This window comes from Tachypleus tridentatus, chromosome 6 (genome assembly GCF_004210375.1).
Source record: "Tachypleus tridentatus isolate NWPU-2018 chromosome 6, ASM421037v1, whole genome shotgun sequence".
In the NCBI taxonomy this organism is placed as follows: Eukaryota; Metazoa; Arthropoda; class Merostomata; order Xiphosura; family Limulidae; genus Tachypleus; species Tachypleus tridentatus.
Window position 1 is genome coordinate 28,472,390 of NC_134830.1, and position 17,786 is coordinate 28,490,175.

General features: G+C 34.4%; 2 protein-coding genes across 2 annotated transcripts in view; one reads left to right on the forward strand and one right to left on the reverse strand.

Moving 5' to 3' along the window:
- Positions 1-7,142, reverse strand: part of LOC143252150 (uncharacterized) — a 52,449-nt gene extending 45,307 nt beyond the window's left edge. Inside the window, exon 1 of the mRNA XM_076503847.1 lies at positions 6,098-7,142. Within this exon, the coding sequence (XP_076359962.1) occupies positions 6,098-6,212 (115 nt within the window). The 5' untranslated portion in view covers positions 6,213-7,142. The remainder of the gene's footprint in view (positions 1-6,097) is intronic.
- A 167-nt stretch (positions 7,143-7,309) lies between these two features.
- LOC143252149 (uncharacterized) overlaps positions 7,310-17,786 on the forward strand; it is a 148,949-nt gene continuing 138,472 nt past the window's right edge. The window contains exon 1 of the mRNA XM_076503846.1: positions 7,310-7,395. The gene's annotated coding sequence lies outside the window, so the exon portion shown is untranslated. The remainder of the gene's footprint in view (positions 7,396-17,786) is intronic.

Consider the following 17,786-nt stretch of genomic DNA (forward strand, 5'->3'; position numbering starts at 1 on the left):
TGCCAATCTAGTTTCGATCTCCCTGCCGAACGTCTTATGTAAATTTAACACAGTATTTGAACATTTGTCCAAACGTTTCAAAAATGTAACAACTTTGATAGATTCTAATTTGATTTACATTTTATATACGAAATATTACTTTAACTGGAATTGTATGTACGTTTGTTTTAAGTATAAAACTAAATGTTTCGATTCATTTATAATGTGGTGTAGCACACAACGTCAACATTTGAATGTTAAAGCAATTGTGAACGCAGTTGATTATTTCTACTTGTACTAAATTAGACATCCGTTTTAGGGTTCATAATTTACTTCGTGTTCCTAATGAACTCAACGTAAGATTTCTTACATGAAAACGTTAACTTAAACTGTAAATTTGACAAGATCCCTCTACGTAAGTATATAGGTTCCATTCTAACAAACGATAGATTTATAAAGGCTGTTACTTATTTTAACACATTGTAAACTCGGGCCTAATTAATCATGTATGTTAAACTATAAACAGATGGCGATGAACTTTTGAATTAACTGGGAGTTATTCAGCTAATACCAATTATTTATTACTAATTGTCTCCATCGTGTATGACATAGCAATGTGTTCTTTGCTTTGAAATTAAATATGAAGAATTTTATTTGAAACAGAGAGAAAGAAGTGAAAAAGGAGGATTTTATCCAAACAATAATAATGTGCTTTTAGATAACAGTGAAATGTTCTGATGTTTTGTTATCCACAGAAAATTACGGAACTGCTTACGTCGTAAACCTACCAAACATATATTTTCATTGGCTGTTTGAAGTGTGACCAGTAAGACTAAGTGAATATCTTCTAGAATTTGATTGGCTATTTCTTGAAAATTATTCTTAGAGTAAAGTACTTAACTTACAGTAATAGGAATAAAACAAGCTTTAAATGAGTAACGAGGGAATAAAAAGAAACTGAAACCTTTTTACCACAAAATAAAGTTTTTTTAATTCTGAGACACCAACAAACGAAAATGTTTCACCGTAAAGTTTCTTTGTTTGCTTTTGAATTTTGAGCAAAGCTACACGAGAACTATCTGCACCAGCGGTCCCTAATTTGAAAGTGATAAACTATAGAGTAAACAGCTAGTCAACACCAACCATCGCCCACTCTTGGGCTGCACTTTTGCCAACACAACGTGGGATTGATCGTCAAGGGTGAAGGGGAGAACGGGATTCAAACTTACAATGCGCAGATTGTTAGTCGAGTACTATATATAATCATCAGGTTATGCCAGCTGTCTTCACGGTAAAGAAAATATTACATATTAAGTCTAGACAGTATTTGAGATCAGCTATTTTTCTGTGACATGGTTAGTTTATTATTAAAGTAAGCCTATTAATTTGGATTATTCATTTGCAGTATTTTCAGTACCTCTGTTTTGTGAAGTTTACATGTGAATACATGCATAAGTAACGTATTTCATATAAAAGTAGTGGTATAAAATGAACAACAGTGTATTTTATCTTTAATTGTTTGTTTAATTTTTCTTGTTGTAATCGAGTTTGGTGTTTGGTAAAGCTAAAATAGGCTTAACGTCTGCACTTTCGGCAGGAAAAAAGAACCATCTTCAACAAACTATTCATTTAAGGAAATGGTTTGAACGTATAAAGTTGTTGTCCAGAAAATAATACATGGATGTCATTAGAATTATTGGTTAGCATACTTGATTTTTGTTATGGAAGTATGATTGTGAAGGAAATATGTTAAAATTATTATGAAAACCCTCTTATGAGCCGAAAGAAAAAACGCTATAAGAGCTGTTTTAGAAATGAAAACTAACCCTAAGGCTTACATTTTTGTTTCACTAACAAGCAAAATAAAGATAGGGAAAACGCATTTCCCTCTGCATCTTGTTTTTGCAAATTTTAACACAAACATGCGTTTCCCTAGGTCGTAATGCATTATTTGTTGTTCTGATACAAGCTGATATTAAACAAACTTTGCATTTTTATTGTATCTGTGTTTCTTATAGGTCGTTGATAAGACTATTCTGCGAGTTTTAAAACTGACTAAAATGATAATTGAACACGCTTCACTTTTCTCAACAAAACATGTTAGAGTTAACAGCGATCCACACTTTAAGTCTTCAAACATTCCCTAACTCTTTATTTAGTTTATCTATAATTGTCTTTATGTGCAGTAACTTCATCACATAAAGAAGCATTTTGTGCCACGATGGAACAACGGTAAGTTTATGAAATTACAGCAGTAAAATCCAAGGTTCTATTCCCTACGTGGACACAGCAGTTAACCCAATGAGACACAAACAAATAAGAAACATATTATTACAAAATATTATTGTATGTAATGGTTTAGAATAAAGTATATTTATGTGGGCAAATAATATGGCATATTTAAGTTTAAAACTTCATTTTGCGTTTTCAGTTTAGTTAAAGCAGTGTTTAGATGGTTTTTGAAAAAAATTGTTACAATATAACTGTGTAACACTGTGTACGCACGATATGTTGTAGGAGAGAGAGTGTGTGTGTGCTGAGCTGTTAAGATATATCTATGTGAAGATGAGATATAGGTTATGATAAGTTGCTGAGGTATAACAACGTGATACATTTGGACATAACAATGCAAAGAATTATTAGAAAGTAATTATATCATGAGTGTTTGAGATATATTTATATAATTAATTGCTTAAATATAGAAATGTAATAAATATTTGAGGTGTAGCTATAGGATGAGCTATTTAAATGTAACAATACACTAATCACTTAGGTGCACCTCTATAACACACTGTGTATATTTATCCTATGTTGACATACTGAGATGTTGAGATATACCTACGTGATAAACTGTTGAAACGTAGCAATACACTAATCACTTAGGTGCACCTCTATAACACACTGTGTATATTTATCTTATGTTGACATACTGAGATGTTGAGATATACGTACGTGATAAACTGTTGAAACGTAGCAATACACTAATCACTTAGGTGCACCTCTATAACACCCTGTTTATTTATCTTATGTTGACATACTGAGATGTTGAGATATACCTACGTGATAAACTGTTGAAACGTAGCAATACACTAATCACTTAGGTGCACCTCTATAACACCCTGTTTATTTATCTTATGTTGACATACTGAGATGTAGCTATGTGATACGTTGTTGAGATACAAGTTGATTCTTTGTCCAGGTGTCGCATTATGAAGAATTATAAAGATGTATCTTTATGAAGAGTTGTTGAAATACAATTTACATTGAGTTAGTTATAATCAGGTAAAGAAGGGATTGTGAAATAGAACAACTTAGAAAAAAAATGTGTTTTAAATCACAAAGAGACAAAGATTGGATTTTTGGAATGCGTCAATCTGTAGAATACATGTTGAGTTTTTGTAATTAAAAATGAATTTTGAAATACAACACCAAAAAGAAACAAAATTTAATAATATATATAGACGAAGAAATGACATTTTGGGATATAAAATATTACAAAGAAAACATAATGTTTTAAAAACATTTTTTTTACTGATTGATCTGTCATACAGTTTAGAATAACTCTTGCAATATTCTAAAAATACACACTCAACTATTTCATCTGATCATTGGAATCAGATCGCTGTTAAGGAAAATCACACATTCTGCTTTATGTTTGGTTTGGCTTTGAATTTCGCGTAAAGCTACACGAAGGCTATCTGCGGTAGCCATCCCTAATTTACCTGTGTAAGGTTAGAGGAAAACAACCAGTCATCACCACTCACCGCCAACCTTTAAACTGAATCTTTTACCAACGAATAGTGGGATTGACCGGTGCATTATAACGTACCCACGGCTGAAAGAGCGAGCATGTTTGTTTGGTGTGACGGGGATTTGAACCCGCGATCCTTGGATTACGAGTCGAGTGCCTTAACCACCTGGCCATGTCGGGCCTTTGCGTTTGTGGTATTTTATTATATAACGGTACATTAGAAGATGTTGTTTATATTATAGTATCACACAAGACAACCTAACAGATATTTGACAATGTCATTCAAAAAGGACTGTAATTGTAATATTTTGCTGGACTTGTTACTCTAATAAATTGAGGGGAGAAGTTATGCGTTTGTGGTATAAAATTATTTTGTGCTATATAACGACATAACAATCGCTATCTTTTGTCTGGTTTTGTATTTCTAACAAATCAGTTACAACCAGAACAGAAAATTGTTTTAGATATCATATTTCGCGTTTTTTTTTATTTCAGCTTTTAGATACATATTTTTTCACTTAAAACGTGTGCAAATTTTCGCGTATTAAGACAAGAAACAGCAATAGAGTTTCCACTAAAGAAAGAAAAAAAACGCAACTCCCAAAAATAAGTGAGTAAATATTAAATTTGCTCAGTAAACGTAAGAAAAATGACGTACCTAAATCCAAGCTAGAGATAATTTTCTGATTTAAAAAGGCAAGTAACACTAACCTCTGGCTATGTTATCAAACCATTTTTCAGTCAAAAACAAAGTAACACTAACCTCTGGTTATGTTATCAAACCATTTGTCAGTCAAAAAGACGCAAAAAAGTTAAATGTTAGTTCGTTTGATATTAAGTCATTTCCACTGTGTACTTTTTCTTCTTTTCATTTGTGTAATCTGAGGGTCGCAGGTTCGAATCCCCTTTCGCACCAAACATGCTCGTCCTTTCAGCCGTGGGGGCGTTATAATGTGACGGTCAATCCCACTATTCGTTGGTTAAAGAGTAGCCCAAGAGTTGGTGGTGGGTGATGATGACTAGCTGCCTTCCCTCTAGTCTTACACTACAAAATTAGGGACGGCTAGCGCAGATAACCTTGTGTAGCTTTGCGCGAAATTCAAAAAACAAACATTTGTTTTAATTTTTTTATTAAACTACTATGATTTCTATTCGTAGCCGAAACGTCAATTTTAATCCTTCAGCCAATATGACATCTAGCTGAACATTAGTATTCATACATTGTAGGATCGTAATTTAATTATAATTTTGGAAAATGAACTTAAGTAGGCAAATTTGCGACTTGTTGAGCAAAAGACCAAGATCTTTTAGAGGCGTTTTCTTTATGAATCTTATCTTTCCACAAATGTCTTTGAGATAACGATGTTTCGAACTCTGGACTGGGTTCTTCTGCAGGTCTAGCAGAGTAAGAACCTCTTAGGATACCCAGACCTGAAGAATAGTTCGCATAGTTTTCTAAACGAAAGTTTAGAAAAGAGAAGGTTCGTAAAAAAAAACTACTACGCCATGACAAACATACTGCCTAAATCATCTCTGCCTGTCCCCTCTAGTGACACAGCGGCATGCCTTACAACGCTAGAAACAGGGTTTCGATACCGGTGGTGGGCATAACAGAAATAGTTCATTGTGTAGTTTTATGTTTAATTTCAAACAAACAAACAATTCATCTCTGGAAAAAAATCTATGATTAGCAACGGTATCATAAGAGTGTGGTTGGTTGTGCCCCTATCATTGGTTTCATAATTTATATATTGTCGTTTTCCTCACAGTATTTTGTTCTTAAAACTCTTGTATCGTAATCATTTTATCATTGTAACGGCCTCATGTTTCAATGCTCAATTTATTTCTGGATATATAACATTTATTAAATATGCATAACCTTTAACCACTAGAAATGACCGCCGTTGTACTCTAAAAGTTAGACGAATCAGTCTTCGTTATATGTGTTTGAAACTATCTATTTTATCTGATGGGTATGAAGGGAGATAATTTAATAACCAGTTACGAATAACATGTTTAAGAATAATTCATTCAAAAGCTAATAGGCTTTTACTTTATCTTTGGGATCCAAAGAATGCTATGAAGTTGACATACATATTAAATTCGAGGTTGAATAGGATTCTGCAGAATAAATATTTATCGATCCTTTCCAACTACGTTTAACAAACGTCTATAAGGATTAGAGTGATTAGAGATAATTTGTTGTGTTGATCAATCAGAAACCGTTAAAACATACATCAGTAGCCAACGATTCGTTTGTTATACAAACAGCATGCTAGACACAGACATATGTATATATATACACACACAAGGAAAACAGACTAAATCCATACACTTAAAAGTATGTACAAAAGGGTGAATACTTGCCTTCTTTTGGTCGTTTTGGAGCAACTACTCGGAAAGCACTGCCCGTCTGGTCAAAGGTCACGTTACTTCCTGAAGCGGTTTTCTGACGCTCTTCTGAATCTACTGAATGCAACATTTCTTCACGTAGGATGTATCAGTTTGTGAGACCAGGCTCTTTAGTGATGGTTTTCAGAAAATTTGAATGTGCGGACGTTGTAGATCCGTTCATACCTCAAAACGAAACTGTCACGATACAAAATTATGTTCGACTGTTCGATGCTCACCAATAGTCGCTTTCTTCTCTTAAATCGTGGGAGCTGTACTTACACACTAATATCTTGTGTTAGCTTTACAACTGTAAAATTGCTGAATACTCTTTTGGTATAGCGATTTAGTGTGTTTACGTTTTAGTCTTCCTGCAATAATCGAGTGTTCAATCGTCAGAATTTGTCTTTCTTCACCAACCACTAATAAGTAGATTAAAAAGCTTGTGTCTAATACACTAAAATAATTTGTATTTTAAAGTCTCTGAAAAGCTATATATCGTAGTTTTCTCTCAGTGAATCCCTATTCAATTATTGGTAAGATGTGTGAAAAAAAGAGGCTTTGTTATTTCGAGTGCTGAATATTGGTTTGGAATAATGACCTCGAATCATTACAATTAAAGATGCAAACTGAGCCATTACGTTATTCGTATAAATCTCAACAGTCATATTTTATGAAGATAAAAGCAGTTTGTTTTTTTATCACAAGCAAAATTGGGTCTGAAGACAATAATGTCTATACACCTGCGGTACTTCGAGGTGTGGGTGCACTCAGATACTTTTAACAGGAATTCCATTCAGAGGGTCGACGAAGTTCGACTCTGTTAATAAATATGGTATCATGTGTTGACAGCAGCAGTCTGGTTCTGGTTAAGATATGCACGAGACCCCGTGTGCTTTCCGATAGCACGTGGAAATGATGTGAAAGGCCGGCAACTGGTGAGCTGCAGTACGAACAAAGCCTGCTTTCAAGTTGAGTTATGCGGTCAACAGTGGCGTAGTCCTGGCCTGACTCACTCTAGTACAGGGAGATAAAGCCGATGATTATGATAATGACCAGAATTAAGTGGACCGCCGGCCCCACCAATAACTCACGGTCTCTATCATCGTGACGTAAGACATGCTGCCAAACCCACCAAAGCTCACCAGGTTTGAGCGACGCCTAGCGGATGCAGCAGGTATTAGGAGAGATTGGATGGGAACGCAGGGTGATGATTTGGATATGCTGCTGCCGACCTCCTATTTCTATACCTAACGTGATGGGAAACACTAGCCGTGAGTGAAGATCGCTTTTCATTTCTGTTAGATTGTTATATATTCAATTAATTAAAAAAATATTTAAGTAGCCAATCACATTAGAAACGTTTTAGTGATAGAGACCAATCTTTTTAATACCATGCATTTAGTAACATTCATTTTGTGTTTAAAAACTATAAATCGGATTAGACTGTTTCAAATGTTTTTTAAAAGATCTTTCATGTTATCGAGTTAAATATTTACTAGTAAGTGTTAAAATATAACCACAGTCACTAACAGATGTTGTCACAATTTCGTGTAGTTAGTCCCACGAACATTAGACAGACATGAACAGTTAACGAACTCCGTTAGCATTTAAAGATGTCGCTGTATATTATGATTAACTATCTGCTAGGGCTCATTGAAACATTCTTTAAGATACTGTAATTTAATATCCAAAATATCTGCTTCTTCAGTTCTTGCTTATTTTGCATCATAACCACAATGGTCAGAGTGCTAGACCTGGTAACGCCAAGTCTTAATTTTAGCTATAAGATTTTTAGCTTGTAAGCTATGGATAATATCTTTATACTGTAAACGCATAATTTTCATATTCTAAGCGTAATACTAAAGAAACATCTGATGGGTTTGTTTTTATCAGATTCTTTTGACTTTAACTCTACAGAGTTGATTGTACTCGTCACTTAAACATATCGTTGTCAGAATAGAGAGTATTTTGAGTTTCGCACCCCAGTACCTCTGGGTGATCAGCACAGTAGTACGTCTGCGAACCTACGCGGCTAGATATCGGGTTTCGATACCCGTGGTGGGCAGACCAGAGATAGCCCATTGTGTAGTTTTGTGTTTAATTCCAAACAAAATCAAACTTTCACTTTTATTTTCACCGCTGTTCTGTATTGTTATAACTTTTAGTGGTAATTACAAATTTATCTGTTTTTGTATAGAGGGAAGGGATATATGAATGCTCCTATAAAAATGTTTTCTTAATATAGTAATAACCTTGGATATTTTAATTCTTGGGTTATAGTTTGTTTTATCTTCAAACAGAAGAATGTTAATAAAAGTTCTTTATAAGTTTGGGAAAATGGAAAGTTCCTGCGTATTTAGTGCTGGAGTTTCCAAACATACATTAAAAAGCATAACATTTGAAACACCAGAACATCGTGGAAAGACAATATTGTAATACGTGAAATTATAACGCGCTTTATTCATCCGTTTAGTGGGATTACAAAATTAATCAATAGCACGAAATTAATTGAAATGATTTTATTAAACTATGGTGTCTCTTTAAAATGTTCAATTACAGTGCTTATTGATGTTTTAAACCCAAATGTTTATTACTATGAATAGCACAAAACCTTCAATAGAAGACAGTAAACGAGACCATTATAAAGTAAAACAATTTTAGGGATCAAACATCGTTTTGAAGGCAGATTGTGATTACGGTGTGAATTTTTAGGCTTAGCAAAAATAAGTATATAGCATAAAAGTATGCGTTTACATGGTGTTACGTCACATGATTAACAAGTGCGTTCAATACAGTACAATAGGCATCTCTGAGTCCACTGTTTTTCAATTGTTCAGTACGTGTTAGTTAACAGAGTGATGTTTAAAGTTTGTTTTTCTGCTCACGACCAAAAGTAAAAATTTTACCAATATACACACTTGAACTATCTAACATTTGTATATCATAACTTTACCTACAGTCTTCAGCTGTTTCAAAAAAAACATCGACGATTACTTTGACAAAACATGACCACTCATTGATCAAAACACGCTTTAATTAATATCCGTGTTTTAAATGGTAAAGCGACTTTTGTAGGTTTTGGAAAAAAGTAGATACTTCGTCAAATTTAGAAGTTTAAAATGCGATAACCAATTGTTTCACATCAAAGTAAACGAATTTTAGGCTTAATCCTGCGGGTTACAGTTGTCGTAAGTGTCAAATTGGAAATTGAAAAATAGTCTTTTATACAGAAAACTGGATACCTTTCATATTTCATGCGTTATGTTAAATTTAATATTGCATTTTATGCATGCGTAAATACTGTGAATTATGTTAAAACAGAAGGTTAAACGTGGTACTAACATCTCACAAGGCAGCTGCTCAATTACAACACCTGCAACGCTTGAGATCGGTTGCAGTTACATAAGAAAATGAAATTATAATTTGAAAAACATTTCTGTGTTAAGAGTGATCTATAATTATACTCTAATCCAAGAAATATTACAAGTGTTGCTATTATTCTAAGATACTTTTATTTTTGAGCGCATCTTTTAAGCAACTGAAACCCACTGGCGGCTGTAAAGGTAAAACTTACCTAAGACTCAGTTGCTACGGGAGATTTAACAATACATTTTCATCCTTTTCTTTAAGATTTTTCTTCTCTGATCAACTAAGCCTAATGGCGACTAGCAATTATACTTCGCCCGCGACTAAACAAATTCAAATTTCTACTAGCCAGAGACTAAGCAGTTACAAGAAGCTTAATTGATTTAGTTAATACTTGGATGTTTAGTTTAACAAACACTTGTTTGGTGCTCGTAAACATTATATTTTAATATCATGAATTAGATATACTAGTGTAGTTTGACCGGAAATGGCATAAGGGTATTCCACACAGAATTTGATATAGAATAAGCTTACTACCTACCAGTGTATTACTAATGTTATAGATTACATTGTACCATGGTTAAATATGTCTTTAAAGTCTTTATCCTCTTGACATAACTTATTATTTTAGAGATAGCGTAAAATTCCAATGAATTTCAAATGTTGGCTTCCAGTGACTAAGGTTCTTTGCACGTGTATTGTAAAAAAAAAAAAAATCATATTAACTTGTTTCTTGTCATACAGAACATTTTGAAGGAAAAAAAACACTTTATTTTCCGGATAATAATAAAAATTGACAGGAGAAGAAGCAGTGCTGAGATATTCGTGGTTTGACGCTGTACTAAATAAAGGAAATACACGTACACTTCCTTGCATAAAGATCATTTATAAGATAAAACCGAAATGCAGAGATTCAAAAACAGAATAAATGTTTCTGTGTAAATTATCTAAGTTTTTATAAGTTAATATGTAATATAAACCGTCACAATGAGGCACCAAGTAGTTCACTGATATTGTCTTTTAGTGAAATACGGTGAACGTTCCTCTTCTGTAACTAGGTAGCATCAAAGTATCTGAGAAATAACAATAATAACAGAAATACAATGATGAAGTAATCAGATAATTACTTAAAAATGCGTTGAACCATGCTGGTATTTAACGATATTTGTTACACGTACGATGCTATTTTGTCTACCTTATGCACAAACTATGAGTGCCAGTATTTAAATTTTCGTTCATTGCTACTAACGCAAAACTGATGTGAAAAAATGCACAGCAAGACGCAGTTTTATGAGGGTTAAAATAGGACCGCTCACTAAAGAACTTAAACACGCAAAGAACTGAAACGCTGTGCGTGAAGTTTACACCACGTTTCTGGTGTAACGTCATTTAATAACACTTTTTTTTTCTTTCTCGGGCACGATTTCGGAGATGATTTATCAATGAAATAGTTCAGTATTGTCATATAAACATGTCGCAGTAATCTATAATATTCATACAGAGTTATAAAACGTTAGTTGTTTGTTTAACTGATCTTGGTTAGTTAACCATAAAAGTATAAAATATGGATAGATGGTTACACAAAATGTATATCAATAGCTTGGTAAATAACTCGACATATTGATGGATGGATGCACTGACTGGTAGATAATAATTCCAAATTAAGTGTCTAATACTAAAACCAAATGGCAGTGGTGAAATACCTCTTTTTAACACCAAAGATATAAAAGTTAGATTTTTCAAAATCAACAACCGAATGATGAACAAATTCGTTGAATGAAAGAATAAACAGTTTGTACTTGGGTTAGCTTTATATAAATATTTTACTTTTAATTCAGAATTTAAATACTTTAGAAATATTCAAAACTTTTAAGAAAGTCTCAATTTTGAAAAAAAAAAAAACAAAAACAAACTTGTACTCTCACTTGTATTTGGTTTGGTTTGAATTTCGCGCATAGCTACACGAGGGCAATCTGCGATAGCCGTCCATAATTTAACAGTGTAAGACTAGAGGGCTAGTCATCACCACCAACAGTCAACTCTTGGGCTACTCTTATACCAATGAATAGTGGGATTGTCCGTTACATTATAAAGACCTCACAGCAGAAAGGGCTAGCAAGTTTGGTGTGACGGGGATTCGTACCCGCGATCCTCGAATTACGAGTTCAGTGCCTTAACCACCTGGCCATAATAATGAAATAAGTAAGCAAAACAAACAAACAAACTCTCTTGTATCAGTGATACAATAACGACAATAAATCATGAAAGTGAAAATGTTAGGTTTCGTTTCGACGTGTAACATTTATTGAGAAGTAGTGACGTTGTAATCATGATTCGTTAAAATAATGCTGCACTACAAAAATGTGTTTCTTTAGCATGTTACGAGTAAAATATTTTTGCGACATAAAATGAATGTCGGTGTCCTCTTGGAAGTAAAATATCAATATCTGTTCAATTACATTCAATTATAATCATACAGTTTGTCATATTGTTTGGATTTGAAACTTATTTTATAAAAACCACAAAGAAATACACACGAAATGGTTTCCAAACAGAGTGAGAATCTTTAGAATGATTTTGTGTGTGTGTTTTTGGTTTGTTGTGAATTTCGCGCAAAGCTACACTAGGGTTTTCTGCGCTAGCCGTCCCTGATTTAGCAGTGTAAGACGAGAGGGAAGGCAGCTAGTCATCACCACCCACTGCCAACTCTTGGGCTACTCTTTTACCAACGAATACAGGGATTGACCGTCACAATATAACGCTCCAACAACTGAAAAGGCAAGCATATTTGGTGTGACAAGGATTCGAACCCGCGATCCTCGGATGAAAGCATTTATGACGTAAAACTTATAAAATATGATCGTCTTAATTTTTAGCTTTTACGTAGATCTTCAAGCTCACAATAGCCATAACGTGTTTTATTACATATAGTAAGTTATTGCATCATGATATTTATTTTTAAAAATTCTAAATTGTTTTATCTTTTGGTGAAAACAATTAAGTGCAACAATAAGATAATATATATTTAACAGAATATTCGAAATAAAAGGACTTTCTTCAGCCTAGCCTCAAGTACTTAAACACCTGTAGTGAACACCATGCTGAAGAAAATAATTACATTATTTATTACAAAATAATTACATTACTCAGTTTACATTCTCCATAAAATCTGGCCCGACAATGACAAGCGATTAAGGCATTCGACTCATAATCCGTGTGTCGTGGGTTCGAATCCCCCTCACACCAAATATGCTCGCTCTTTCAGCAGTGAGGGCTTTAGAATGTTACGGTCAATCCCACTATTCGTTGGTAAAAGAGATTAGAGTACCTTCCCTCTAATCTTACACTGCTAAATTAGGGACGGCTAGCGCGAAATTCAAAAACAAACAAACCATAAAATCTGCAAAACAACCATGCATTTCTGATGAGACTTCTCGAACAGTAGTGCCAGTTTGAATTGTTCTATAATTGAAAACTGTGGCATAATGTGAACAATTCTTGAAGCCACTTCAATTCAATACTTGAGTACTACCTCACGTGGGCACTTTGTAACCTTTTTAATATTTAGAATTATGAAAAATTCTGATAGTTCATCTTACACCTATACACTTTTAAAATATTTACTACGATTGGATTTCTATACTATATAATACAACTCCTCATGCATGTAAATAGCGCATTTAAGCATATGACGGGTAATCGTTGGGAGTGGGTTTAATATATCTTTGTATTTGTATTAAAACATTTAAGGTGAATGGTGCATATCAATAACATTTTCGAAGGAAATCACCTTGAATGTTCGCAATAACATTGCATGATAGGCCCACAATATCTCATTGTATATAACTAACAATCAGGTTTTTCCTCGTGATTTTAATGTCTGCATTCTTTGCCTGTCAATGGGCTTCTAAACTACACTATGTGTGACGAATTAAACCTTTTTTTTTTCACATTTGAACACAAGGATGAGCGATCTAAAAACATCTAAACAAACATGTTTAAAGATGTTTATTTTTTACTAGAAGGATTAAGGGTATCTGACTTTATTACTGGAGCTTGTTGTTCCTTAGTTTACGAAGCAAAGTTTTTCACAAGAAATCAGCTTTGTTCAATCTAAGTTTTGTAATGTACGCGGTAGAACGAATATGGAAACTTGCGTCTCCACAAAAACTTCTGACTGCATTTCATTGTTTTATTACATGTGAAATTCTATACTAGCATCTTAAAAGATTCTCAGTTGTTCCACGGAACAGCTCAAAATAACCCATGGACCCTTTACTATGGCCCTCAGAGGTTTACATCTTATCATACAAGTTTTAGATACAATGATATTGAGTTGAACCTTGAGTGTAATCATACTTGTGCGGAAATGAAAACAGAAAATAACCTTTATAAGGAGACTTAATCGTGGAATTTGCAATTTCTATTCATTTTTCACGTTACCGCTGGGTACTACTGGGGAAATACACGCTATGTCAGGTTAACATGCCTGTTATGAACGTGATAGTGGAAGTGAAAACAGAGATAGCACATTATATAAATATATATATGTGAGTATGTAGCTTTTAAAATTACCTCTGATACCTCAAAAGTCCTGCTCCGTGTGCACTCTGTAAATAACAAGAGTGTAAAAACAAAAGAAACGCAGTATACAACATTATTTACATAATCCAGATTAAGTCATTTCCAGTAACATTGTCAATAACAATGTTTAAACGATTCTGACAAGTTCAGAGAGTAGTTAGAAGTGTTTATTTTCGGGATATATATATTTACGAGTGCTGTTGGTTAACATTTAAACCGAAATTCTTAACATTCGAAAATATATGTTCTCGCTTTGAAGTTTACGGAATAATCCTCCAGAACTTGCAGTTCGGCAAGTGAGTGAGTGAATTCACGTGTCACGTGACAAGGATGATGGCTACTATAATATTTCCTTATTGGTGCAGGATAGAACAAACGACCGCCACATGTTTTTACTGTCAAACTTTCCACTTTCACATAACAACTCCAACTTAACCGTTTGGAATGTGTTTCTTCAGCTGAAACTTTGGTCCTGCTTTATTTCTACAGATTGAAGTTTGTTCTCATTCTGTGTTAAATAGTCTTTCTAAAAGTAATTGACAGCACTAGGCCTTGTGGACTTAAAATGTAAAGGAAAATGTTTGAAGCAAAGATACGATATATGTTTTAATTTTTCCTATATTAAAATATTCCCTTTCTTTATCTTTTATTTACTTATCAGTAGTACTTGAAGTAAACCCAGATACAAAACTAAAGCCCTCGCTATGCAAAAACTACACTGACAAATACAATACCACCATTATTTATAAAATACAATGCAACAACTGTCACGACTTCTATGTTGGAGAAACAAGCAGAAAAATGGAAACTAGATTCAAAGAACTAAAAAACAACACCTTCATACGTTTTTGAACACTCCAAATCAAATAATCACAATATAACCATAGAAAACACACAGATACTAAGTAGGAAATAGATATAAACAAATGCCAAATCAATTAAGCCATATTTATACAACTAATATCTAGTTTCAACGCCACCTACAATCCTGTACATGTTTACACTCTCGTTCTCTGCTTTGAGATACACTACATGGCCAAAAGTATGTGGACACCCCATCTAATTAGTGGGTTCGGCCATTTCAACCACACCCATTGCTAACTAACAGGTGCATAAAATCAAGCATACATCCATGCAATCTCCATAGACAAACATTGGCAGGAGAATGGGTCGTACTGAAAAGCTCATTGACTTTCAACATGGCACTGTCATAGGATGCCACTGTACCAACAAGTCAGTTCGTCACATTTCTGCCGTGCTAGAGCGGCCCCGCTCAACTGCAAATGTTGTTATTATTAAGTGGAAACGTCTGTGAGCTTGTGTGGCCACGAAGCGGTAGGCCACATATGTTCATAGAACGAGACCGCCAAGTGCTGAAGCGCTTAGCGGGTAAAAATCGTCCGTCCACAGTTGCAACACTTACTACCGAGTTCCAAACTGCCTCTGGAAGCAACTCAGCACAAAAACTGTTCGTCGGGAGCTTCATGAAATGGGTTTCCGTGGCCGAGCAGCCGCATACAAGCCTAAGATCACCATGCACAATGCCAAGTATCGGCTAGAGTGGTGTAAAACACACCGCCGTTGGACTCTGGAATAGTGGAAACGCGTTCTCTGGAGTAATGAATCACGCTTCACTATCCAGCAGTCAGACGGACGAATCTGGGTTTGGCGGATGCCAGAAGAACACTTTCTGCCTGAATGCATAATGCCAAATGTAAACGTTTGTGGAGGAGGAATAATGGTCTGGGGCTGTTTCTCATGGTTTGGGCTAGGCTCTTTAGTTCCAGTGAAGGGAAATCTTAATGCTGCAACATACAATGACATTCTTGAGAGTTGTGTGCTTCTAACTTTGTGGTAACAGTTTGGGAAATGCCCTTTTTAGTTTCAGCATAACACTGCCCCCGTGCACAAAGCGAGGTCCATAAAGACATGGTTTGCTGAAGTTGGTGTTGAAGAACTTGATTGGCCTACACAGATTCCTGATCTAAACCCCATCGAGCACCTTTGGAATGAATTGGAACGCAGATTACGAACCAGGCCTTCTCGTCCAACATCAGTGCTCGACCTCACTAATGCTCTTGTGGCTGAATAGGAAGGCGAATCCCCGCAGCCATGTTCCAAAGTCTAATGAAAAACTTTCTCGGAAGAGCGGAAACTGTTATAGCAACAAAGGGGAAACCAACTCCATATTTATGCCCATATTTTTGGAATGAGATTTTCAACAAGTACATATGGGTGTGATAGTCGGGTGTCCACATACTTTTGGCCACGTAGTGTATATTGTTGGTCAGTAGTTTAGTGATTCCTGTTGTTAACTCCTTTATCACTTTACGGATTTAACTAAACTATAAAGATAAAGTTCTACATTGTAACTATGAAAAGGAATTCAGTAACAAAAAGATAACACTTTTGTAAAATACAAATAAAATACACCGTTTTCTTATTCGAGCTAAACATTTTCGCTGGTGTGCCAGTGTATCATTGCCTGTTTCACACAGTAGCGTATATGTTTATTACAGAGCAAATGCTTTGAGATGTATTCATAATAATTCCCAACTTCACAATTTTTATCCAAACAATTTGGAAAAAACATTAAGTCATTTCATTTTGAACAAAACAACTAACTTACACCATGCGGCAAACAATTCTATGTATAAAAGAATACAAGTGGGGGTTAGTTATAATCACATGAATGTTAACTGAATATGCCAATCCATTATCATAATAACGCTGACGTGGTTTACTGGCTCCCCACTTTACATCTCGTTATCACACGATTGCAAGTTCGAGTCTGAGTCGCGTCGTGTCCTTGAACAAGATATTTTACCCTAATTCAGCTGTATGATAGGTGCTCGCTGTCAGGCAGGGAGTAACTTGCGATGGACTGGTCACTCATCTAGGTGTAATGCATCACAATTCTCACCCACTTAAACAGTTAAACTGGACTTCAGTTCCGGATCCTTTGTTTTGCCTCTACATAGGAGGGAATTTTACATTGATTTGACGTTCACGATGATCAAAATAGTAGACGGTCTTCAATTACTAAATTTCATAAGGAACAAAAACAAAAGCTTTTTTTTTTTCCTTCGTATTCATTTTCTAATTAAATGTGAATAAATTAATAATATTTGAAGGTTCGTAATTTAAAAGGCTACCGTATGTTAGAATGCTAGGATTATTGTGCTGAATTTATAACAAATTATCCCTCAGGTATTACTTGATGATACGGAAAAATACTGGTGAAATTTATTCAAACTTACACTTAAGTTGTGTTTGAGAAATAATTAACATGTTCAAAAAACATTTTCGTCTATAAAATATATTCGGTAGTTTTGGAAGAGGATGGAAGTTTGTATGTTAACATCGACGTCCGTGGAAAGTTTTCCAGGGAAGAAGTGTAAAATTGGGAAACGAATAAAAATTAATATATATAATCTAACTGAATAAAGAACAAATTGTATTTCTCATTTTCGAGATGGTATAAAGACAGTCTCTGGCATTGTATCCAAAACAAGTGAAGTTAAGCCTACTGTAAAATAATATCATCTTTTGTAATAGGACGTTGTCTTCTTCTGAAACATTTTTATTCGACTTTTGATATGGATAATGCACATCTTAAAAACAATAATACTATTTTTTTTCTAAATGTACTTGAAAGTTTATCCCAGGGAACATTAATTGCGTTTGTGTAAATTCGTAGCTATCAACGCTT